The sequence below is a fragment of the Engraulis encrasicolus genome, chromosome 18 (assembly GCF_034702125.1).
Source record: "Engraulis encrasicolus isolate BLACKSEA-1 chromosome 18, IST_EnEncr_1.0, whole genome shotgun sequence".
Lineage (NCBI taxonomy): Eukaryota > Metazoa > Chordata > Actinopteri > Clupeiformes > Engraulidae > Engraulis > Engraulis encrasicolus.
Window position 1 is genome coordinate 32,890,969 of NC_085874.1, and position 26,511 is coordinate 32,917,479.

The 26,511-nt window shown below is 42.7% G+C and overlaps 1 protein-coding gene across 3 annotated transcripts in view; it reads left to right on the forward strand.

Annotated features, from left to right (window-relative positions):
- LOC134469287 (heme transporter FLVCR2-like) overlaps nt 1-26,511 on the forward strand; it is a 35,068-nt gene that overhangs the window by 2,827 nt on the left and 5,730 nt on the right. For all 3 annotated transcript variants that reach the window (XM_063223454.1, XM_063223455.1, XM_063223456.1), the window contains exons 2-8: nt 3,406-3,547; nt 10,576-10,716; nt 13,907-13,974; nt 14,173-14,276; nt 18,988-19,098; nt 21,493-21,598; nt 22,754-22,865. In XM_063223454.1, coding sequence (XP_063079524.1) covers nt 3,406-3,547; nt 10,576-10,716; nt 13,907-13,974; nt 14,173-14,276; nt 18,988-19,098; nt 21,493-21,598; nt 22,754-22,865 — 784 coding nt within the window. The remainder of the gene's footprint in view (nt 1-3,405; nt 3,548-10,575; nt 10,717-13,906; nt 13,975-14,172; nt 14,277-18,987; nt 19,099-21,492; nt 21,599-22,753; nt 22,866-26,511) is intronic.

The following is a 26,511-nucleotide window of genomic DNA, read 5'->3' on the forward strand; positions in this document are numbered from 1 at the left end:
CTTCAGATTCAGGGAGCTGAGTTGTTTTTCAGCAATAAAAAAGGAGTGTGTCACCATAGTGTGACTTCAGAGGAATCATGTCAGAGTGGTGTTCGAGTGGTGTCATTGTTTTTCCTGGGTCAGTGTTCTTATGCACTGCGGCAGATAAACTAATCCTCCCTCACAAGAAATGGACACATCCTCACACTTATCCAGGGCAGATAAGCATCTCTCCCTAAGCATCTCACTGTCCTAAAATTTCAGTTTGTTTCTAGACTGCTCCTAGCATAGTGCTGATCTGTTCAAGATGGTGAAGCATAAAGATGTAAAAAAAAAAAAAAAAAAAAAAAAAGCTAATTTTCTCTGCAGCAGTTGGTGATGAAAGGGTTAACGTAGCTGCTCCTAATTTTCCATTCAGATGTTTCATTTACATAGTCCAGTCCTAGAGGCTCCAGTCAGCTGATGTTTGTTACAGATGTCTATGCATGACATTTGTGGCTCATGTTTGTTCATTTTTTTTTATATATATATTGTCAAAGTTCCCCCCTTTCATCCAAACACAAAAGGCAGTGGTAAGTGTCTCACCTCCTTCTACTCAAAGACAGCGGGTCTGAGCTTAGTACTTGATTTTGTGACCGACTTCTAGAAAATATAAGCCTTTAACCCTTTTGATCTTTAGGAAATCTATCGAAGAATTTTGAAGTTAAAAAAAAAAAGTCAAAACGGAGCTCAGGGGTTCCCTTATGGATTTTTCATAAATTTCTTTGTAGACGGAAGACTAAAAGAGGTTTATGGGTTAATGCACTGTAAGATTAGACCACTTGTTAAACCATACCGGCACGCCACTGACTAATCTGCAAAGTGCTTTGGTTACAACACACAGAATCAAAATGGCAGTTTTGAAGTAAGAGAGGCAAAAATAGAGAGAGGGGGGAAACGGGGACTGGGGTCTTCTCACTGAGAGACTTTCCCCCCCAAGCAAAAAGGTGCCACCATGTCTCCTTGGCCTCCTGGTTGTGTGTCAAAAGTCACTGCTGAGACATTTTTAAAATGTGTACGACCAGCTGGAATTTAACACTTTTCACATACGACCTCCCCCCCCCCCACACATCCCAGACCCCACACATCCACACAGACCATTTTATCAATGTCAGGATGTCAAATCTACAAACGACCGTACAAAAGTCTGGCAATGTCTTAAAGGTCCTTTTGAATTAGATAACTAACAAGTAGGCTTACGCTATATATTGATTGCCAGTGCATATCTTTCTTGTTAAAAAAAAGTTTTCATCCATTACCAGTAGGTGGGTTCTTCCTGAATTCAAATCCTGACTCCTTACACAAGTCAAAGACCTTAGTCGGCCATGCTCTATGAGGATAGATGTTGATGGTATGATATTTTTGTCACATTTGATTGAATGACTGATGTGTCATGAGTGAACGACAACATCATTATGGTATGCTAAGTCCCAGAATAATGACTCAATTATATCTTGTGTACAGTTCATTCTGTAATGAACCCCAAACTCAGTATCTGCATCCAGTCTGTACTGTACAGCCTTGGTATTGATTCATCTGCCAGCGGCTTATAATTGGCATCATTTTACAGGATATGTGTAGAAGGTTGCAGGAAAGGGCCACAGTGAAGTGAGCTGTGTTCATCAGCAATCGGCACCTGATGCCCTAAACCTGAAGCTGCGGTTGGATGCAGTGGCTTAAAGACTACTATCTGTCACTCCACAATGGTTACAACACGCTGCAGTTCCTTTTATTTACAGACACCAGCAGTGTCAGCGCTTGGCAAATATTTGGTTGAGATGAAGCAAATATCCGAGCACGACTTGTGTCAATATGCAGCCTGCCTTATGAATAGTTATATCAGTCAGTTGCAGCTTAGAAGTGAAACTGCTCAATGAAAAATGAAATATTGTTATTCATGTATTAATAATTACTGTAAGGAGTAACAGCTTACAGAAGCTAAAGAAAACCAACTACATGTTAAATGTCTTGTTTTTGTTTTCCTGCATGGTAACTTACCACCAGATTGTTGAATGCAGAGGCACAGATTTGGTAAATGTCAAGATCTAAGCCTTAAAACAAGGTTTTATTGTACCAATGTAAGACCCCATAACTGCAGTGTAGGATAACTAATGTTGACTGTGGGCAGTTGTATCTCTGGAGACTTCCATACACTGTTCATACAATGTATCATTTCTACCAGTAAAAGACACCCGACCTTTGGCCCTGATGTTCCATGTCCAGCTTCTGACTGTGACCTCCCTAGTCCCATCCCACCTCCCCAACTGACTATGACACTCCATTCAATTGCATGTTCCAGTTAGCCCAGCCAATCTACATATTAACTCTTGTATTGGTTAGGAATGATCCCATACAAAAAAACAAAACAAAACAAAAACAAACAAACAAATGTACAAAAGAAAGAAAGAAGTGTAGCAGTGATGGACGTTCTTAAATTCTGATGTAAAATAAATAACTTTGTGCAAGTAAAAAGACTGTAAACTTAAAATGGTGAAAAACGCACTCATGAGCTGACTCTTATTATTTATTATACCACTAGGTAATCAGAAGCACTTTGGCCCTTAAGCCGTCATCAGTGCATAGTGTCTGCTATTTAAGTTTAAAAAAATAAAAAGAAACCAGCACTTTCACTGAAAACTGCATGAAAGGTTCTACTCAAACAGCTGCCTGTTGTGCCCTCTCACCAACACTTTTCCCCCGAAACTTAAATGGTGCCAGCCTGGCAAAGTCAGTAGTTGTATCCATACCAAAATGAGGAAATATTAACAGGAAATTTGCATTTGCCCTTTATTTGCCTGGCCTTCATGTTTGACCATATGAGTGCACCAACACCTCCTGTGCCAGTCTCTTCAGAAAACACCCGGAATCTAACAACACAAACTTTGGCCTACTATCAGTGCATTTTTAGCCATGTATGATTACACATTGTGCCCTGTGGTCATATTTGTTTTGGCTCCCTCCCTCTGTCCAATATTCAACCAGCCCGTCATTGGATAATTGCAGAGGTTATTACACGATAACAACAGTAGAACGAAGATATTTAATTCATTCTTTGAACTTTCATTGATGTTCATGTTGTCTTATCGTTCAATTCAACTTACTATTGCAGTCATATTATAGCTGACACCTTTCCCAAAGCATGTTGTGGTACAAAAACCGGCGCATTTCAACTGAAAATCTTTCCTACAGAAAGTCAGAGCAATGAATTTGAAGTTGTTCAGTCATTTTGTTTATTGTGTGTGTTTATGTATGTGTGTGGTTGAGTCACAGCTTATCAGTAGTACCGTACACGTCAGATGATCTGTGACCCAACTGACAACAAAAATGTGTTATCTGGAGGAATTCTCAGTGGTGCGTCTTCTAAATGCTTCCCTCTTCTTCCCACAGCTTGGCATTGCCATCGGCTTCCTGGTTCCCCCCATCTTGGTTCCCAATGTGGAGGACATGGAGGAGCTGGCGCACCACATCCGCATCATGTTCTACATCACGGCAGGCGTGGCCACGCTCTTGTTTGTCCTGGTGGTCATTGGTACGTGTGACTAGATAGGGCTTACTGATTCGCTGTTGCTACCGTCAATTATAAAAATGGAAACTATACAAGAGAAAAAAATGCAACCTTTGACAAAGCGTCATTGGTATGTGTTGGCGAAGAACACGTAGACAAGTACACTGAGAGGTTTTGAGATTTGACATCTGTGCTTTTCCAAATATAGAAGTCAATGCCTAGTTCACAATAGGATAACCCATTTGTTATAACCAGCTTCTGTTATAACCTCATTGTCTGAAATGTCCAAGTCTTAATCTGTCACTAATGACATAATGTGACTGTAATGTCATAGCAATTTTGTTATGATTTATTTGAGTCTTTCCAGCAAATCATGAACTGACCCATCAGCACAAGAAGGCTGCCTAAGCTTAGTCATTCGTGTTACAGTATAAGTATATGACTTCCAAAGACATCACAGAAATGATTTGAGAATTTAGACAGAAAATAGAAAGAAATGTATATGATTGTTCAAATTAAGCATAATACCCTGTATGGATGCAGGGTTTTCACTTCCCGTACTGTAGACAATGTGGATGAGACAATGTGAAGAAGGATGAGGGCAATCACGTAGGCCTTTTTGTCAATGAGGGAGACCTGTTGAGTGACATGTAACCATGGAGCATCTCACCTGACATGTAAGACCAGATCTAGAATGGGTGGTTTCATATTTAAAGGAGAACCCCATTTCAATAGCCATTTTCTTTCTGAACCTATGGACTAGAGGGACTGTTTTGAGTAAATTGTTGCCCTGGAGTTTCAGCACCTGCAAGACTGCAGAGTTGTACGCTTTCAGCAGATGTGCAGCTGGCCTCGTGCCGTCACACAAGGAAGAGCGGTGACCTCGTGGTTTCATCACGTGCAGACGGGGGGACGTGGAATGAAAACAATGTTTTACACAGATAATGAAACGTATCAGCACCCCCATACCTCTCTCTCTCTCTGTGTCTCTCTCTCTCTGTCTCTCTCTCTCTCTCACACACACACAGGGACATGACATAAATGTACAAACATCCCTTCTCTCTGTTTCTCTTTCCCTCTTTCTCTGTCCCTTTCTCTCAAACAAACAAAATCTAAAAAGCAAACAAACACTCACACTAGGCAACAGCAGGGCGCCCTTTCTGCCTGTTCCTCTCATCTTCCTCATCCGTTGTTTATTGTCAGGGATTTGTTGAGTGCTCCTGTTGTGCTGTCGTGCTCTCTCTCTCTCTCTCTCTCTCTCTCTCTCTCTCTCTCTCTCTCTCTCTCTCTCTCTCTCTCTCTCTCTCTCTCTCTCTCTCTCTCTCTCTCTCTCGCACCCTTATGAAATGCCGTACATCATGCTTGAGGATCTTGCTCATGTGGCCGTGACTGTGAAAATAAATCAAAGCTGATCAGATCAAAAGGAGAGCCGACTAAATACACACCTCGCTCCAGCTGTCCGGAACGCATAGCGGCATCGGGTTCACTGAACACCAAACACCAGCACATTTGACATGATTTTCTTCATATAACATTATTTATTGCGCTTCATTAAATGATGCAATTTCATTACGGTGTTCCATTACCTGACTGCTAAAATGAAAACGCAGCCAGAATGATTTAGACGCTAGAATTATCAGATATGGTGGTGTCTACTATTGTGTGACAAAGAAATGTGCTTGTATAGAGGAAAAGGGGCTAGTACATTTACCATGCTGATTGGGCTAATACATTTCCAAGAGCAGCTCGCCACCCCTCCCCCCTCAAACTTAATTACTGAATCATGTATTTATTAATGTCATTAGTGTTCTCATTCTCATTCATCCCGCCCAGGTCATCTTAGTCAAAAGAGTTGTTTTGTTTAGCCTAGTTCAAGCCACAAGTCTGGAGGTCAATGGAAGTCTTTTCCCCCCCGTCAACAATGTCATTGGTGATGTTGTTGACAAGACGACTTTGGTCATCGTAAATGCCGCGTATGCTCTTGTGCCGTTCATGTCAGCAGAACTCCTTGAGTCGTGTGACCCTGTTCCTTTCTCACGGAGGCCCTAATGAGGTCCTGTTCTTCCCTCACGACACTTCATGTCCCTGTTGAGGCACTCGTAGACACAGTGGCATGCACTACAGATTACATTTTAAAGCAGAGAGCATACAGTATATTAGCCACCTAAGCAGAAGCTTTGGGCTCCAACCCTCCCTGATGCTTGTTGTTCCTGTAAACTGCCTTGAAAGCGAACAGGAGAGGTTAAAACTCCCTTATTTTAACTTGAGGGGCGATTGGAAATGTGGACATTTTCAGAAATTGTGGACTGACACTTTGAAGGAAGAGCTGCAGTATGCACTTTTCATCTTAAAGCAGCAGGGGCATCTACTGTGTGTCCTCCTTGTCCCTGTGCACAGTGTAAATAACGCCCATAGCACAGGATCATGCAAGGGCTTTCGACACTATGCAAGTGAAGTAAAGAAAATGGAGCTATGTGAAGGGTGAGCAGACGGGGGAGTCATTTGGCAGTGAATAGGAGTAAGCGCTCTGTCAGGGACGACCCTAGAGAGATGTGCATTCAGTCTTGTTTGTACGAAAACAAACTGTTGTTGGAGGCTCTTAAGAGTGAATCAGATAACTATGTGAAATAATTTGTCGTGCAAAATTTATTCAGAGAACTCGTGTTTGTCCTACCCAAATGATAAACTGTAGGTTGCATGTATTGTGGCACTAGTTGGATTTGAGGAAAAATGTCCCATGTATTTTTGAGGAAAAATGTCCCATGTATTTTGAGGAGCATTTTTAAGAGATTAACTTTTCATTTGTGTCTTTTTTTTGTCTTGAAATGGACGGTTTTTATGCTGCATAAATAATCCTCAATGGAAATTTCCATTCTCTTCCCAAGTGGAAATTTCCACCCAGTGGCATCTACGTAGAAGCGGGGACAGTTGACACTGACGTAGCAGTACGTTAACAGTTGCAATAGAGACCTCGACCACACACACACACACACACACACACACACTCACCAGTTAAGCTACCAGGCAGCTACTGCTTCCTTTCCAGAACCTACGGCTCTGGCATTACCTAAAGGGGCACTACTGTTCTGAACTATAAACAGCCTCCTGCACTGCACACTCCTCCTGTCCTGCCCTGCTGCTCCTGCCACTGATGCTGTGGGGTCTTTGTATTGACGGCGAATGGACTACGGTCAAAGGCAACATGCTCAACTCCAGATGGGTAGTGAAAATGGGTTGTTCCATTTTAGTAGTGAAACGCTGCTTTCTTGAATATTAATGGCATGATGCACAAAGCAAAAAACATAAGCCTCCATAGCCGTCTTCCACAGCTTCTAGACTCAGCACCTCAGAGCAGCATCAAAGATTGGAGAATGTGGCTTCTGACCACAGTAGCAATGCCAAGACCCAAAATGTTGCGTTAGTGTCCCAAAGATTGGGGTGAAGTTTTGATCGCCTTGCTTTGGCACAAAGTCGCCCATTAAAATGACACTGGGGAAATTATTTATGGGGTGTGACTCAATGCTATTTACAGAATCACTCACCCCTCTGTTGCCATAACAGTTGGGCCAGTGACGCTCCTTTAAAAAAAGACACTTTGTTCGCGTGCCAAGCACAACAGAAAGTACAATAGTCAGATGCTGCAGATGTTTGTTGTTTGGGTCGTTTCCCCTCCAGTGAAGCCATTGTAAGAAAAATGGTCAGCCATCCGTCAGAGATCCACACAGAGCTGGCAGTGTTAGAGGGCCAAGTCTTTTTTTGTTTTTATGGGTGCGTGTGTGCGTGCGAGTGAGAGAGAGGGAGGGCGCGCGCCTCTATCTGCCTTTCCGCGTGTACTTGTTTATGTGTCTGTTGGTCCATGCCAAAGTGTGTGTGCATTTTGTCATAGAGTCTCTGTGATTGCCACAGGGCTCCATCTCTCTCCATCTGTGCTTACTAATGGCTGGACCATCTGGGTCTGCCTGTCCAGATCATGTTCACCGAGGCCTCCCAGAGAGCACGTCCTCTCAGTCAGAACCACTTATTGGCCACCCGGAGGCTCGCAGGAAAGCATAGCAAGAATAATGGAAGTGATCGTAACAACAATACGTTGCTTGCATCGTTTAACCCTTTCAACCCTCCATGATCAATGAAGTCTATCTGCTATGCTCTGCTCCAACTTCTGTCAGGATACAAAAAATCAAAAGCTGACGGCAAAGATATGCAGGATATTATTCTTGTTATTCTAAATTATACATTTCAAAAGGCAAAAGCTCTGAAGTAATTGTAGATTTGAACCTTCATGCAGCATGGGAACCTTAATGCAGCATGGGAAAGGATTTGGTAGAAGACTGGGGTGACTGTCATCCTCTCCAAATTTACACTGTAGAGCGCTGTGCTGTGCTTCACTGTGCTGTGATTGGGCACCGGAGGATTGTACTGGCCGTTGTGCAGTGTTCTAATCTCAGCCTGGATAGAGAAAGGAGAGAGGGCTTCCCTCGGGTCGAATTTCGCTTATGCCGTTATCCTTGAGGTGCGTACTACACAGAGAGCCTGACAAATTGTAACCCCCATGGGGAGGTTTGGTGCTTGCTCCTTTTGTGTGTATTGCACACATCCATTGCCATCCCTCCAATAAGGAAACAACACATGGGGAACAGTGCAGTAATACAGAAATCATTGCCAAATGGCTTTTAGGTGGTATAGAAACCAAACCAGGGGTACTTAAAGTGATACTGTCCCATTTTTGGAAATAAGCTCATATTACACCTCCCCTTGAGTTAAATAATAGGGTTTGGCCTTTCTCCTGTACTTTCAACCGTTCTCTGAGCATGGCAGTGCAAATTTTACCTCTATGCTAGCAGTTAACATTGAGGCCTATGAGACCAGCTGGCGGCTAACTGGTCTCATAGGACTCAATGTTAACTGCTAGCTTGGAGGTAAAATTTGCACTGCCGTACCCAGAGAACGGTTGAAAGTATAGGAGAACCGTAAAACCCTATTATTTAACTCAAGGCGAGGTGTAAAATAAGCTTATTTCCAAAAAATGGACAGTATCACTTTAACCCATTTTGTCCTAAGCCCTTTTAGGGAAGTGCCCTCTGCCTATTAAATCTTAAATATATCAGCCTCTGCAGCACATACAAACATGAAATGAGTTATATTTAAAAGCTAGGACCCTTGTTTAACCTTAGAATCTGTTCAGTCAGCTAACTTACCCACTTTTTTGATAAAACAGCTCAAATCTCAAGAACCTGAATGCAATGTATATGTGTCTCCAGGAGACAACTGCTTAAGGTAATTTAGCATATGCATTGTAACTGTTTACTGGTGAAGAAGTAGTTTCGGGACATTCCCAGTGTGCAGGGACTCATTATGCAGGGTGGCAGGCTGAGTAACTCTTCAGTGCTTGACCGAGGCGTGGTCACACGGGGACACTCTGGCCATTGTACCATGTTCCACAGAGTGCCATTGTGCTCTTCTGTCTGAAGAGACTGTAACCAATGAAGGTTGTAAGTCCCAAGACGACACATAATTCACTTCTGTGTTGGTCGCAAGAATTCCACAGGGGTGGGAGAAGGAGAAAGGGGGCAAAGGGGGGCAGAGAAACAGAAATGGCTGAGGTGGGGGTGGGTGAGAGAGGTGGGTTGAGGAAGACATGAAACATGGTCTTCAGGGGAGGTCCCAGAGAGGCTCCAGTGATCACAAACAAACAAATGCACATCTCCAGCTTCGCTCTGGAATTCAGCCATTTCAGCAACCCCCCTGAGGTCGCCCCCGTGCTCGTTTTTACTGAGGTCCAGGGCCACATCTCTCGCTACAGGCCAGCACACGACATGGGTCACATTAAAGATTCCTGTGGTGTGACCATTTATGCCGCTGCAGGCTGGTGATTTAGGGCTTGGGCTCTAGGGGTCACGGGTTGGGTTTGTGTAGTGACATTCCACCGTGTCTGGAAATAAGGTTAAATGACCGAGTTAAATGATTGAGTTTTACCTTTCTACTTTTATTCCAGCAGTTTTCTGAACGGCATCACAAATTCTACCCCCAAGGTAGCATATATCATTCAATCATCCCTTTTAATGATAGTGGCTAGCTTGGACCAGGAAGTAATTTCACCAGACTCAGAGAATGGCAGGAAGAACAGGAGAATTTAATACCAGGAGGACTGTGGCTGGAGAAGTGATTAACTTGAACTTAAGTCACTCTCTAGAATACCACCAGCTATATGCGTTGTAATGGTCTGGCCTTATAAAAATGTGAAGATGTCAGCACAGGATTCAATTGGACAATATAATATCACAGATACAAAGGTTTTTTTTTTACCCATCTGGCCTTGATTGCCACATTTTGGTTCTGATATCCTCAACAGACACCAGAATCACAAAAACCTTGGTCATACTCAAACATGAAGCCCAGCTTTACAATCAGTGTTTCCCATACATTAAGGAAACTATGGCGCGCAGCCATAGTTTAAATTTGGCCGCCATAGTTTCGAAAATGTAAAAAAAAAAAAAAATTGAGTGGTTGAAATGAGTGGTTGAAAGACAGAGGGATCAAAAGCCTAGTCAAGTTGTTGTAGTTAACAATAAAAGCAATAAAACACCTTGTGAGAAGGGACAGTTGGGATGAGTTTACTGACCCTCCAGGCTTTATTTTTACAGTTGTATGATAATGAGTTAGGCAACAGGCCTTCATTGACACAGCAGAGGAGACATCGGGCTGCATATAGAAATGAATGTGTAATGAATGTGTATAGACATAAATGTGTAATATGTTGTTCAGCCCTTTTCAGCACCCCTCATGTAGAATATGTACGCCTATGTGTGTTGGGGAAAAGGTATAGCCTACTCTCTTAGACCATTTTTGTCTGTGCGTTTCAAATTTCTGTTCTCCTAAACTGCTTTCCTTGTTTTTACGCCCCCCCCCAACAAAGAAATCTCCGCTGCCCCCATAGTTTCCAAAATTTCTGTGGGAAACACTGTTTACAATATACAAATCTGTTAAAGTCATCACATGGGTTGACAGCCCTCGTGTCCACTTTCTTATGTTCTGACCTTGTTCTCTCCTACCAGTCTTCCAGGATCAGCCAGACATTCCCCCGACGCAGTCCCAGGTGACGGCGCGGGCCATCCCCCCGGAGGAGTACTCTTACATGGCCTCTATCAAGAGGCTCGTCTGCAACAGGCCCTTCATCCTGCTAGTCATAAGCTACGGTGAGTTGGTCGTAAAAACTCAACCTCGCAAAAGCAGTGTGTCTGGTCACAGACCCCTCCAGGGTCATTCAACGTCCTTCTGTGTAGTGCTTCTGAAGGCTGTGGACGGCTCTCTCAGTGTTGATCCAATGTTGGGTGGGTTTAGTTTTAGGCCCTCGATACGCTTTCCGTGAGCCTTGAATTGTGTACGCCACTGCATGTGACGTTTTCACCGGAAGCACTCGCATGGAACTGAGCAGTCTTTCTTACAATCGCCCCCAGCTATTTTGACGAGCAAGCATTTGCACGAAACGCAAGCATTTGCATGCAGTATGTGACGCGAACAAAATTGACCTGATATACACACGGCAACGCATTCGCACGAAACGCTCGCGTATCCTGCAGCAAGCGCCTTAGAGTCCAGATCACTAGTCATAAAACATGCACTTCTAAATTCATGTTCCCGCCCCATGTAGGTTATTATAACACTTAATAAGTTTGTAGGACAAGACCAGCTCTGTGTTGCAGTCTATGAGGCCAAAGATGAAAAACAGGCAGTTTGTGTTCCTTTTACAGTTTTTCTTGATTATTCACACACACAATTTCTGGAATAATTTCTCGAATTGTCAAAACTCCAAAAACTAATACACAATGGGCTAAACCCCTCACTACTCCTGCAAAATGAATAGCTTGTCTCAAAACAACGTATTCTCTTCTAAAAGCACACACACAGACATCATTTGAATAGACATTTGTAAGAACCATTTGAATACTAATGTGCATGTTGTAAAACACTATAATCATAATGACGTACAGCATTCCATGTTTTGTTAAAATTTCCACTTCACCGCAGATGGCATATTTGAGTTGCAAAATATTTAAATATTATTTTCAGACTGTGGGAACACAGATGTGTTGCAACAAATGTACATGGGGGGGGGGGGGGGTGAGAGAGATGCACTAATGTACTGCAAAATATTGGTGGTAACCACATGCAAATGACAAATGAATTACATATTTTACAACTCAAACTTACATGTGAACTCAGTGCGTCGTCTCATCTGTTCATCAATATCATACCTGGTCATACCTGACCATGTGTGTCCTTATAGACTGATAATTGCTCATTGTAAAAAGTATAAAAGTAGTTTGTCCATATGGTTAAGTGCACACAGTATGGCACTTGGTTTTAGTATTTTTAATTGATGGTGTGTTCCATATTCATTTATTTTTTTCAATGAAAATTTGACCACATCCAGAGAATTGTGTGTAGTGTTTTGAGAGATTTTTTAAAGCTTAAATTTCAGTGTAAAGAATGAATTGTGGTTCAGTGGAATTGGTTCAGGGTGGTAGTAAATTGGTGAGATGTTTTCAGAATTGGTACAACTACCAGAAATTGCGTGTGAACATTTGAGAAAAACTGTAAGGGATACCCCAGTAAATACCTGGGATTTCCTTAAAATATTCCTTACCATATTGTACAAGAAGTCCAAAAAATTTTTTATATAACACACACACACACACACACACACACACACACACACACACACACACACACACACACACACACAAATGTGCGACACAAAGGTGCAGCATCCTCAATCAAAAGTGTGTCTAAAGCCCAGAGTCAGTTTGTGGTTGGCCGGACGCCAATTGACATTGTTATGTTTGTAGTAGTAGAATCAGGGCTGCCAGTGTGATCATCACGCGCAGCCTTCTGGCCTACCTGGGGAGTATTCCAAGACCCTGGCTAAGTAGTAAATCAGGTAAAATAACCCTTGAGGTAGTGGTAAATCTTCTAATACAAGAGCCTTGGGTCCTCTTTTTCTCAACTAAATGACACCTGTTGGCTGGGTATTAGCAGGTTTACCACTTCCTCTAGGTTAACTTAGCCAGGTTTATCACTTAGCCTTGTTCTTGGAATAGTTCCCTGGTCAAGGACATGGATTTCTCGCTAATAATTGACGACATGAAGTTCCCACACAACAGTATGGCAGCGGGGGTGCTGAACCATGGCCTCTGTTGAAGTCAGTTTTATGTATCCAAAAAGTATAAAAAGAGCTTTTAATTTGCCTATATTAATTTGATTGTATTTGATTACTTCTTTCTAATATCGTTTTGTTTTCCCCAGGCCAAAGAGCACATTCAAAAAAAGTGTTTTTTCTGCAGTTGTTTTTCTGCACTGGATTTTGGGGGTACCGTAGTTAAATACTCTTCATTGACTACATTTGTTACTTCTACAAAACCTGCATGTTGCATTTAAAGAAAGGTGATGCAATCCTTATTTAATAGCAGTAAGGTAATAATTGACCTGCCAGCTGTATTTTTCCACAACACATGTGATCAACTATTGCTGTGCAGTCCAGAAATAACAAAGTTAAGGTTTAACGCCTTAGCTCCAACCTACTCGCCTATTGCAAGTATTGTGAAATGTTATTCACATCGGAAATCGTTTCTGCTAACACGTTTTTCCAGAAAGATACCTGAGGCGTGTGACGCATAAAGCGATAATGTCATTCTTATCTTATCACTCTATCTTGACACTAAATCAGATACCGTACATGATCTCCTGTTTTACGACTCAAGTTGAAATCAAGATGTCATGTGTCGCTGTATACAGTTACATAGGTTTCTCGTTTACAAACATTAGCACTGTGAGGAGGGGCAAGACGCTAAGCAGCCAACCATGTGGGCGCATTTTTTGAGTGACAGCAGTGTCCAACAATCGGACGCAGCCAGGGGCGCACAGCCACGAATTGTTTACAAACGGGAAACCCATGTATAATAGGGCTACTGCTGTGAGCACACTGAGAAATTACATTACATTACATTACAAAAAAGTTGCTTGAAAAGAGAAAAAAAACTTTTCTTCACCAAGGCACTCCAAAAAGTATAGTTAAAAATGTCTTTATTATTATTATGACATGTCCATTAAGGACTTTAAAATTGCCCACGCGTAGCGAAGGCTCAACTGCTGCTATGCGTGGGCAATTTTAAAGTCCTTAATGGACATACTTTCTGGAGTGCCTTGGTGAAGAAGAAGTTTTTTTGTTTTTTTTTTTCAAACAACTTTTTTGACATTGAACCTTGAACCAAAGAGCACACACAAGAATACTTTGTTCATCTTTATAAAGGGACTGAGCACGCCTCTGACTTCCATATATTGCATTACATTTGGCTAATGTTTTTATCCATCTTCTTCTCTCTCCAGGTCTCAACGTTGGTTGCTTTTATGCTGTCAGCACACTTCTCAACCGCATGATCATAGAGTACTATCCAGTGAGTTTTTTGGGTTTTTTTTTTTTTTTCACACATACACACAAGTTTCTACTGTGATACTGGTGAGAGTCTGTGTATGGACTAAGGGATGTCTGTTGATGATCTTATTGGTTGAAACATGTTAATTGACGTGTGTGCGTGTGTGTGTGTGTGTGTGTGCGTGTGTGTGCGTGCATGTGTGTGTTTGTAATTGTGTAGGGTGAGGAGGTGAATGCTGGCAGGATTGGCCTCACCATCGTTATCGCTGGCATGGTGGGCTCCCTGATCTGTGGAATCTGGCTCGACCGAACCAAAACCTACAAGTAAGACCAAGGGCCTTTGAGCTAAACTCCTTTGGAATTTCAGAACTGTGACTGAATGTGTCAAGCGACCAAACACTACCGCTACCTTGTGCAAGCTCCCTGTATGCTTCTGCGGAAACAGACTGTGGACAGGGTCAAATAAATATATTAACAGTGATGTTATGCAGACAGATTGCATGGACGTTTCTGCTGTACATCTTTGTTGGTAATATCTTTAAAAATCCTTTTCACCATGCAAATCGTGCATAAGCTGACTTATCCATAGAATCGAAATAAGTGTAGTCAACATGGAAGACATCGGGCAACAGACGTTTTCAATCCTCAAAAAAATCAGAACCGCAAAGCACATGAATGGAAACGCAGTAAGCGGAACAGAGGACGTGACGCGTCATAAAATAAAATTTGGTTTGTTGGAAAAAAAGTGAAGTCCATGCATTCGCAAAGTTGATGTGCATCAAGCATGTGTGAAGCTTCGATAGCATTTGCATGTTAGACAAGGCAGAAATGGATGTTGACGTCTGATCAGTATGCCTGCATAGCTGTGTTCGCAGAAGAATACTTTCTCCTTCTGTATCTAGACCCATGTGAAGGGATCCTCAGATGTTGACACTTTCTGTCCATAATGTTTTGCTTTTTTTTACCAAAAGCTTAATTACTTACCAAGCATACCAAACCGTAGTCAGATTGTCTGTGATCAAAAAACATGTTTAACATGCACGTAAATATTGAACCTGTTATGTTTGGCCAACTGTACTCTCTTTGTTCCAGTTGGTCAAGAACACAGTGGAGTCCCTTAACCTAGATAAATGAAATCTAAATATAGTAGAGATTGGTTCGACTAACTAAAAGCATAGCCTGGTTCTCATCCACGGTGCGTGTGTGTACACAAACTACCGTCAGGTAGCACTGCCGTTAACATGTTCTTCTCGAGTCAGAAAATGGTGCATTTATTGCAACTCACCACCAACAAATTCCTCCAAAAACGATTTCTGTTCATCTCTAGAGAGTCAATATAGTCTATAATCTGTCCTGTTACTCATCAATGCGAGCTGCCATTGATATTTAAGCAATAAATGCTCCGTTTATTTTCTACTCGAGAAGAGCATGTTAATGGCAGCGCTACCAGACTGTAGTGTGTGTAGCTCCGCTCCACCGGCGGGCTCCGGAGGAACACACACGCACGGTCGGTGAGAACCAGGCTACCAAAGGCATGCCCTACCAGTGCCAAAGACTGTTGTTTCTCATTCATTTTTAACAGTATTTGTTCTGTTTCTCCACACTGTATAAGGGCTGTAGTGCAAGGTGACCTCTCGTTGCACCTGATGAAATGTGAGACAAAAGACCGAATCGGCATCGGGGTGTTTCTAGGCAAGTGAGACTTGGGTTTCTGTGGAATACGGTTATTCCCATGGGCGTGGGGCACTTGAGATAGTTTGCATACTGCTTTCACACCCAAAACCACACAACAAACTTAAATCATGGGAGCATGGAAGGTGCCATAAAAAGTATGTAAAGATCTTTGTTTTGAGACACATATTCTTGCTGTAAAAGAGTAATGACATTTCACAAAAGCTAGGTATGTGAGTTTTTAGCTATCTTATTTTATGAGGAAATGGTACTGGTATAATGCATTCATGACTGCACCAAAACTGTGCTTGGATCTTGACTTGCACCCATAGACATAGGTGCAAGACAATAGAACCTAGACACACATATTGCATACTTAATTACCCAGAGTTGATCAACTAACGATCGTTAAATACCCTAATCTTGCACTATAAGGCTGGAGCTATACTGGATGCGTTAAGTTATGTTAAGTCAAGTTGCTTCAAAAATATAATTAAAAGATCATAGTAAACATTAAAAAAAATAGCTCATCCTTTTCTATGTATTTTTGAGGGAACATGACCTAGCATGACATGGCACATCCGGTGTAGCCCCAGGATAAGTTCTGCAGAAGGAGCAGTCACAAGGAAAGGTCTTAGCCACTGCTTGGAAGGATTTACAGTACACCAAATGTAAAACGTGAAGAGGATTATGGGTGTATGGCTTTTATGTTTGACTCGGCCACATACTCAGACAGGGTCTTGAATGCTGCGGCATATTTGACAGAGTTATCCTTTTTTGTGATTTTTAATTCTTTTGGTTCACTTGGTTTTGTCCCAGTGACCCAGTGACCTTGGCTAGCATGTGCTACTCCATCCCACAGTGCAAATGGACCATTGCTCTAAACGTCTCAAATGAAGGCGCCGAGAGTACTTAATGTCATAACAGTACTAATATACAGAGAAATGGGAATAGGAGGTTTCATAAACATACACAACACATTTCCACACATAATTCCACACCTTAGTCAAAGAGGAATGTTTAGCCTTATTTTGAAGGTCTTCATATTGGGGCTTAAGCTTATTCTAAATCCTAGATTTCTTACCACTCATGGGTCGGACAACAATCAGAGGAGGGTTTTTCTATTATTAGGCTGTTAGTTTCTGGTCATCTACATTTACAAGCAACAGTAACAGTGTATTGTTCTTCATTCTCAATGAATGCTCAGGAACAGGAGAAAGCAGACTGCGCTCATGTGGCTTCATGTCAGCAATGTCTGAGCCACTCGTGAGTTGATTTAAGCACTTAAGTTATTGAGTCAGCACTGTTTAATAATAGGCTCAGCTGTAATACACAATGTCCATCAGCCTGCTATTGTTAACGGTCATGGTAGAGCAAAAAAATAATAATTTTAAAAAATAGCCTTCGTAACACGGGTGGTCAAACAAGCAAAATACTGCAGTCCAAAGTTCTAAGTTGACATCCTACTGTGAATGACCCTGGCCAAAAGTGCCCCATTTTCACCACAGACACTCCCCCCCCCCCCAATACCTTGTGTTTTGGTCTCGGTGTATTTTCTATAACTGCAAACTATTGACTGAAACATGTTCATTACATATACATGTAAAGACGGCTTGTTTTGGGCGTCACTATTCCTAGCACAAGAAAACACACACTACTCTAAGCAATTGATACTTCATATAACCCAGTCTGTATTACAGTGCAGTACAGTACATTTTAACTAACTTGTATTTGCATACTCTTTGCCATAATCGGATGATGTGTTAAATTTAAGTTTAAAAAAATCTGTAATACTATGGATTTTTGATGTAGAGTTAAAATGCATGTGACCATTCTGCGCAAAAATAGACAATAAGAGTTGACCAAAAAAAAAGCTTTTAAAACTGCATTACACAAACAACATGCTCATCCAAAACATGTTAGCTGCAGTTATGAAGCTGCTGTTGGTACAAAGCTGTGTCTGTCTGTCAAAAAGCAAAAACAGTATTTGAAACTGAGAAGGTTTCTACTGCTGTTTTTGTTTTTGACAGACTGGGTTTTGTACCAACACCAATTTCACAACTGCTAACTTTCTTAGCCTTCAGCCTCAGGGTATGTAAAACAGACAGGTGCAACACGATGGGCTTTTCAGACTACCAGTAAATGGAAATTGAATTGGAGAATGCGTTTTAAAACAATGGCAACACATTTTAACAGTCCCTTAAAAGCGGTATAAGCACTTTGTAAATACTGAACTAATTATAAACAGCAAATTTAGTAGTTTATTTTACATGGTTTGTTTAACAAAATGTACAAATTTGGTTTGGAAATGAGTAAGAAATGCTATGTTAACACAGTAGGCACAGAACAGCTTCAGCAGTCCTGGACTTTTCTCTTCCAAAGAGCAAAAGAGATTAAAGCACTGAATATAGCTGTGCCCTGCAGGCAAACGCACATAAAAACCCATCCAGTCAATTCTCACTCCACTGTGCTGTCGTAAAATTGGTTCTTACTCACTTACAAAAATGTGTGAATTAGTAATATTTAGTAATGAACTAATTCTAAACTTACGTTAATAAAGCATTTTTAAGGGAGTGTTACTCCTTAAGTATCATCAAAATTGAAACAGAAGGCAGTCAGAGAGTGAGGTCTGTGGAGGCGGGTGGTGGTTGGGGAGGGGGTTTGGCGTTGCGCTCAACATAGCTGGGGTTGCTTCAAATGAATGGGTGATATCCGTTGCAGCTGCACTGCTCTGTCAGAAGCCTGTTTGTGTGATGGAGAGGTGAAGGCGTTGAGGTGAGGGTGGTGAAGGGGGCACAGCCTTGGTGTAGCTGGATACTTTTGGCAGCCAAGAAGTGGAGGTGGGTGGAGCTGGGTGCAGTGGAGTGCACTTGTTGGGGAGGGAGGGAGGGAATGAGCTTAGGAGAATCACATACCTGACCGGAACACCAAATGACTGCAGTGCATTCCAGATTGGAACACAGAATTATTGCTGACCCCTGGACTCATTAACACCGTTAACCCAAACTCTAAAAGCACAAGAACTAGCACTCCTCACATTTGGTCCTCTAACATTTTCTTTAAGACCAAACAAGCCCAAATCGTTCCTCCAATAACTACTGAAGCCAAAATGGACAGGGAAGCTTTTCTCTCCCCTAATAGACACGCAGTACTTGACACCCGAGTGGTTGGTTACACGACTGTGTGCATATACTGTATATTTGTTTTGAAACGGCATCCACATGAGTGTTGTGTGTGACATTTCAGTAATGTATGCATTGCACACCAAGAACACAAGAGAATGCAGTGCAGTCAGTGTGTGTGCAGTATGGTCTAGATGAACTGAAAAACTGAAATGTGCCGTTTGCTTCTCCCCTTCCCCCAGGCAGACCACGCTGGCCGTCTACCTGATGTCCTTCATCGGCATGATCCTGTTCACCTTCACCCTTGACCTGGGCCACTTGTGGGTGGTCTTCGTCACTTCTGGAGCCCTGGGGTGAGATGGCCAACCTGCTTTAACCTTCTGATATGATGTGCATCATTTTGGGGGGCACGGTGCCTCAATGAGCTAGGATGTTATACTGTTTTGCCGGCGACCCAGGTTCGAATCCAACCCAAGGTCCTTCAACCCATTTTAGCCTAAGCCCTTTTTGGGAAAGGGTGCCCTCTGCCTATTCAATTAATCATCTCAGCCTCTGAAGCACATAAAAAACATGAAATAATTTGCAATATGCTAAAAAAAGCTAGGACCTTCATTTTGCATTAGAATGTGTTCATTCAGCTCTTAAAAAAACCCTCAAATCTCAAGAGCCTGAATGCAGCGTATTATGTGTCTCTAGGCTTAAATGGGTTAACTCATTCATAACATGTTTTGAACGCTTAGTCTAGTTGGAATAATAATGTATTGCAATGTAAAAATATGTTAATGTTTAAAATGCTTATTTGGGTCACAACAACCTTTCAACATATCCCTCTCTTCAGAGACTGTCCTGAACTTTGCATCCTAAGTTAGAACCTGTGAAATTCATTTCATGCTCAGAATGCATGTTTATCTTGCCATTTTCTCAGTGCTAAAGTAGATGTTTAACTATTTTGTTGTGGTTGCCTCATGGTGATGGAAGATGCATGTGGTGTCCTCGACAGCGTTGGCACACGCTGGCCTCCAGTTCACATGCCCGTCTCCACTGAACCGCAACAGTTTGGGTTTTGCAACCAAAGTAGGTTTCCATCTACTGTTCTAGGGAAAAGTTGAAGTCTATTTAGGAGCCTTTGTACCTCATTCATAATGCAAATTATAACCAGCGAGTCGTTTTTAGAAGCTTCTTTCCAAATGATTAAAGAAATGTGGTTTTTTTGTCAAGTGTTCACACTGCACATGGGCTTCTGTAATGATTTGCCATTTGTTGAAATTCGTTCAACAAAATGTAACCCGGTGCTTCCGTTTATTGCCACTGTGTAATACGAGACTTCTGTAGTGCATGCTGCTGATCCAACAGTGTTATGCCCAAGATGGAAATGACCCTCCACATAGCTGTGTGTGTCTGTGTGTGTCTGTGTGCGTGTGCATGTGCATGCTGCTGATCCAGCAGTGTTATGCCCAAGCTGAAAATTACCCTCCACATAGGTGTGTGTGTGTGTGTGTGTGTGTGTGTGTGTGTGTGTGTGTGTGTGTGTGTGTGTGTGTGTGTGTGTGTGTGTGTGTGTGTGTGTGTGTGTGTGTGTGTGTGTGTGTGTGTCTGTGTGTCTGTGTGTCTGTGTGTCTGTGTGTCTGTGTGTCTGTGTGTCTGTGTGTCTGTGTGTCTGTGTGTGTGTGTCTGTGTGTGTGTGTGTGTGTGTGTCTGTGTGTGTGTCTCTGTGCGTGTGTCTCTGTGTGTGTCTCTGTGCGTGTGTGTGTGTGTCTCTCTCTGTGTCTCTCTCTGTGTCTCTCTCTGTGTCTCTGTGTGTGTCTCTGTCTCTGTGTGTGTGTCTCTGTCTCTGTGTGCGTGTGTGTGTGTGTGTGTCGCTCCTCTCTGGTTGGACTCCTGTAAGGAGGCCCCAGCAGCCCCTTGCCCCATATTGAGGTTGCTCGTGGGGGTATTCATTCATCCCATAACCCAAACGGATGGACTAGGCGGACAAGAGTGAATTTATGTTGTATCCTGTATCTTCGCTGCATCTCAGCTGTGTTGAGAAACTTGATGAACCAGTGGCTTTGCAGTAGCCCAAAAGGCATTGGTGATCCGCAATAAAACGCCTCCTGCTTGCATCATGAGACTATGTTTAGCAGTGAGTGAGCAAGTGCCTTAGCATGGCACACACACTCGCACAAAGCAACAGACCACAGGAAACATAGTCTGTATTTTTAAGTCAACTTACTGTAGGCCTCATTATTTGACTGAAGCAATTAAGCGTATAGAAATGCATACAGTAGATGGTCAACAGCAACTTTGTCTATGTTATGAGGAACTTGGACAGATTATTTTGAGTATGACTGAGTCCTTGAGTTGCACCGGTACCATCAATTGGGGATGGCTGGATTTTTGGTTGACGATTGGCATGGTTACTAAGCACACCCAGATAAGCCCACAGCTAGAAAGTCCCACAGTGAAGGTCGTCTAGGCACAGTTTGGTAAAGCACCTGTATGATAAACCTGGGAAACCAAGTTTGACTCCAGCCTTCTGTAGTTTTCTTCTCTGTCTCTGTGTCTGTCTGTGTCTCTCTCTCTCTCTCTCTCTCTCTCTCTCTCTCTCTCTCTCTCTCTCTCTCTCTCTCTCTCTCTCTCTCTCTCTCTCTCTCTCTCTCTCTCTCTCTCTCTCTCTCTCTCTCTCTCTCTCTCTCTCTCTCTCTCTCTCTCTGGTGTATTTGGTTGATAATAATAACAGCTGATGAGGTATGTATTCTGTTTTGAAGGTTCTTCATGACGGGCTACCTGCCTTTGGGCTTCGAGTTTGCCGTGGAGCTCACCTATCCAGAGTCGGAGGGCACGTCTTCGGGACTGCTCAACTGCTCTGCACAGGTACTGTGTACAGTTTGTGTGCGTGCATGCCTGTATGAAAACGAGAGTGTGCGTGTCTGTGTCTGTGTAAGAGTTGTGTCTTCAATGTCCCTATATAAACCTGTGGTTATGCATTGAATGTCAAATGTGTTGCATGTGTACTGTATTTATAGGCCTGTGTGCAAAGTCTACTTGTGTTGGCGTCTGTTTCCGTCAACTTGTTTATGTGGGGCAGTATATGCTGGCATGTCTTTTTATGATTGGTGGCACATTACAGGTGGTTGTTTATCTATTCTTTTTGATATATGTGTCCTGAACACTGTTCAATTCTGTAAATGCCATAGTCGCCTTTACCACGTCCAATGCTGCTGGCCACTTAATTCTCCACTCTGTTCTCTGTTATGTGTTTGTCCAACATGATCTCCAAAAATTCCGTGCTCCTGGACACGGATGTTAAGGACTCAAAATCCGTGTCCAGGAGCATGGATTTTGCCAAAATTCTGTGCTCCTGGACACGGAATTGTTTTCCGTGCTCCTGGACACGGAATTGTTTTCTGTGCTCTCTTTATACTCCCACAGCTCTATGTTTCCACAGTCTTTGACCTCAGTCAAATATTTTTTCTCAAAAAAAACATTTCTAACTGACAGGTTAGGGTTAGGGATTGTTTTGGTCTGGGCACAGCTAGTATTCTTTCATTCATTATATGAATTTGATAGCCTATCAACCAACTGGAAAATGTATTTCTCAAAAATATGTCTTTAATGACAGGTTAAGGTTAGGGAATGTTTTGGTCAGGGCACAACTTAAATTTCTATAGCATTATTTTGCTTAGGATTAGCATTTGTTATGTATTTTCCAATGATAGAGTTAACACAGTGCTATGAGTATATGGAAAACAATTCCGTGTCCAGGAGCACGGAAAACAATTCCGTGTCCAGGAGCACGGAATTTTGGCAAAATCCGTGCGCTGGACACGGATTTTGTGTCCTTAACATCTGTGTCCAGGAGCACAGAATTTTTGGAGATCAGGCTGGTTTGTCTGTCTTTGTACTTCCAGTGTGATTTGCACAGGTCAAGAATAGGCATTCTGTTCTGTTCTACTCAATTAAAATAGGTTCTGTTCTTTTCTATGCTATTCTGTTCTTTGCTCTATTCTATTTTTGTTCTGCCATTAGGTGTTTGGCATCATCTTCATTATCTGCCAGGGGAAGATCATCGACTCCTTTGGCATTCAAGCCGGCAACATCTTCCTCTGTGTCTTCCTACTCATTGGCACCATCATGACTGGTATTACACACATTATAATACACACACACACACACACACACACACACACACACACACACACACACACACACACACACACACGGTCACTGTAATGACGATGTTATGATTATGTACGCACACGTGCACACACACACACACACACACACGTTTTTGTACATCAGGACGGGTACTAGATGAAGTGAGAGTGCAAAAGTCTTTTGTTTTATTGGTTAACGCAAAGGGCATTGTGTATTCAAATCTCTTAGATGCAAGTAATGCCTTATAAAATCAGATACTTGGGTTGAAAGCTTTGGTGACTGGTTTCATGGAACAGTAATGACCCAATGGAGGTAAAGGGCTTTTCCACAATATTTCTACAAACCTCTTCCGAGACGTCATCCCTTGCACTTTGGCACGTTCCCTACATATGTCCAACCAAACGCCTTACAAAGATGAGCTGGTTCTTCCAAGAAAGACACAATTGGAATATCCACAGAATGCATTCTATATACTTCAAACATGTTTAGTACTTTCCAACTTTTATAATCTCAAAGCTCATAGGAACAGGCAATAACCCGTATAGCCCTATTAATTGTGATCTTCGTTATCAGGCAGTAAACGACAATACCACATCTTCACCTAAACCCCATGCTCCCACATTCAAATCAGCAGTTGTCCTCTTGCACATTGGTGGTTGTATGCCCTGAAAGGGTTTCTACGAATCATTCTGTGACTGCCAATGGTCATAATGAGTGACATATTTGACTTGAAAATGCCCCTGGCCTTGGGGGGTGTTGTGGCACAGGACAATAAGGCACCCGTCTAAAGATGGGCTTGCATGCCCTTGGGACCAGGGTTGCCAGATGAGGCTGATGATTTCCAGCCCAAAAAAATGCTCAAAACTTGCCTAAAAGCACTAAATCCCACCCAATTCTATTGATTTCTATGGCAAAAAAATGGGCTTTTTTTTCCCTCCAAAATCCATTTTCACCCGCAGACAGCCATCCTAAGCAGCCCAACTGGGCGGGAAACCGCCCAATCTGGTAACACTGCATGGGACTGCGGTTCGCCAGGGGCATTTCCCAATCCTAGACTTAAACTTAAAAAGAATGGGGGTTGTTGGGCTGGAAGAGGCGGTGAAGAATTGTTAACCAGAGACATTGTCTAATGGATCTCTATGAGCCACTTCTCTGAGCTCTGGTGTTTGATCTAGGCCCTTTGGTTTAACCTCCAACCTCCAATGGTTAACATTGTAACCCATAATGTGTGTCGTGCACTGTGGTGAGTTTGGGTCAGTGGGTTTCTCACTTTTAGTTGATTTAAGACCACCGGGAATTTATTGAAAGCTACCTGCATGTCATGTTTTCTGTGCATGTGGCAAATGACCATCTTTGCATCCTTTGTCGAGATTTTTAACATAATAGAAATTACCCTTCACTGCCATTGTTTGTACGGTAGCCCAGAAAGGACACTCCCATATGCTGGCACTATAGTCAGGCTTTTGAGTGTTTATGGCGCCCGGTGGTCTGCCGTCTATTTTGTAACCCCCTAGCTCCTGAAGGGATAGAGGCGTTTCTTGTCACTGTGGCATGCCATCTCGCATCCACTAAAGCCTATTGCACTTACAGCCGCATAAAAGCTTGTTTACATCATGCAATGCACCTTTACGAGATTTGTTGTAACGGAAGATGGCTTATGCTGTTGGTCACAGTGTAATCTCATCTCGTTAACTGTGACTTATTATGATGTTGACATTAGCGCCCGTTTTGGCTGGGCACTGTTGCGTCCAACAGGGCCTTCTCGGTAGAAGCCCCTTTCTCAGAAGCAGGGGCATGTCGCCCTTGGAAGAACTCGCAGATACCTAAAGCTGCACCATGTTCTCATTAAGTCCACCAGGGACCCTAGTAAAGGATCGCGTGATGGCTGATTGTTTTACATTGGCCAGTTATGAAGGCCAGCACCGTCTGTCGGCATTGCCATGCGTGCCACACGTGTCATCATTCATTTATGCCTCCTCACAAGCTGTGCTGCAGAATTGCGGAATATTCCGTTCTACTAAATTAGTAACAAACTGGCACTTGGTGAAACAAAAATTTAAACTTATTGAAATCTTTCTAGAGAGTGTTAGTAGGAATGTAGTAGGCCGCTAACCGCCCTCCCCACGTTGGCTATCAGGGTGGCTTGGGTTACATTTCGGTTGCGTTTCATAAACTTGATCCCCCTCCATTGCCCAGGCTTTGAATCTAGTTGCAGTATTTACTAGCAGTTTAGATTTACCTGGGCTTAAATCATCGTGTGCCTTAAAAAAAGCACTGCTCTCATTTTAAAAAAGGACGTCTGCGTCTGCGCTGGCATCGAGAATACCCTATAAATTGTCTCTAGGCTGTCAAGGCTACATCCACCTTTTAAGGGTGTTAATGACCAGTGATTTTTGTATCATAAATGTATCATATTTCAGTCTTGAGGTGGCACAAAAAATACCAACCAGTTATTTTAGAAAGTTTTTTTGTGTGTGTTTTGACCTGTTGTTTTGTTATCACAGCTCATTGACCTGAGTGAAACAGTCTTCACACAAGTTCACTGACCTCTGTTGCAATGATGTTTCCCTATGGTGTTGCCTTTGGTGTTGCCTTTTTTGTGAGCATTGCCTGAAACATTAACAAGGGTGAAGTATTTCTCCGAAGTTGTCCTGTCTTTTTCACGGGGAAAGGCCTTCACAGGTATTCCTTGGCAATAAGTAACAGGCTTTCATTGTTATCCGCTGATGAAGGCTCCTATAGCGGAAACATCTGTCTATCCCTGCAATGGATGAATAAAAAGACAAAAAAAATGTATTCCCTACATTGTCTGACTGCAACAGAGACGAACCACCAAAAAGGGAGAGCGCGGCGTGTGGAAAATAACTTTTTCGTTGTTTTCCTGAAACGATCTTCACAGACGAGGCTTTTCCGGCTGTCTCAACAGACAAGACGAGACCTTGCGCCTTTCACCCGGTCACCCTCTGAGTGTCATAACCCGTCACCCGAAGGCCGCGTTAGCCTTTCATATGGTGACCCAAGAACCAGCACCACAGGGTTATTGTTGTAGTTTACACAGTGTGTGCCGCACGACCCTTCACACACAAACACCCATGCACACATGCACACACATATTTACAGACACACACACACACGTATATAGTCAAATGTGTGTGCTGTGCGAGCACACACACACACACACACACACACACACACACACACACACACTCACACACAGGCTGTCAGCTTGCCACACATGTGAAGGGGGCTGCGAGGGTCACATAGTTGGCGGCGTGCCGGCCTCGCCGGGAGCACCTGCTCTCTGATGTCTTGTGGATGCGGCGCGCGCATAGCACTGACCCCAACACAGTGGGAGGGAATATGCGGGACACTTGCAAAGCTAAACACCACGCTGGCATTGTCCTATAGCTGTCATCATTTCAATTTGTTTCAAAGAATAATGTACGCCCTCTTGTGTAAGAAACTATGGAAATTACATTCACAACATGAACTCTTTTTATCTTTTCAGGAGACCTAGTCAAGGTGGTAGGCCTTTCTTGTCGAGGTTGCCGCCTTAGCAATAAAGTGCTGGGGGAAACCCCGTTCTTATTTGACGGATGTTCTAGGTCCATCATTACATTATTTGTTTT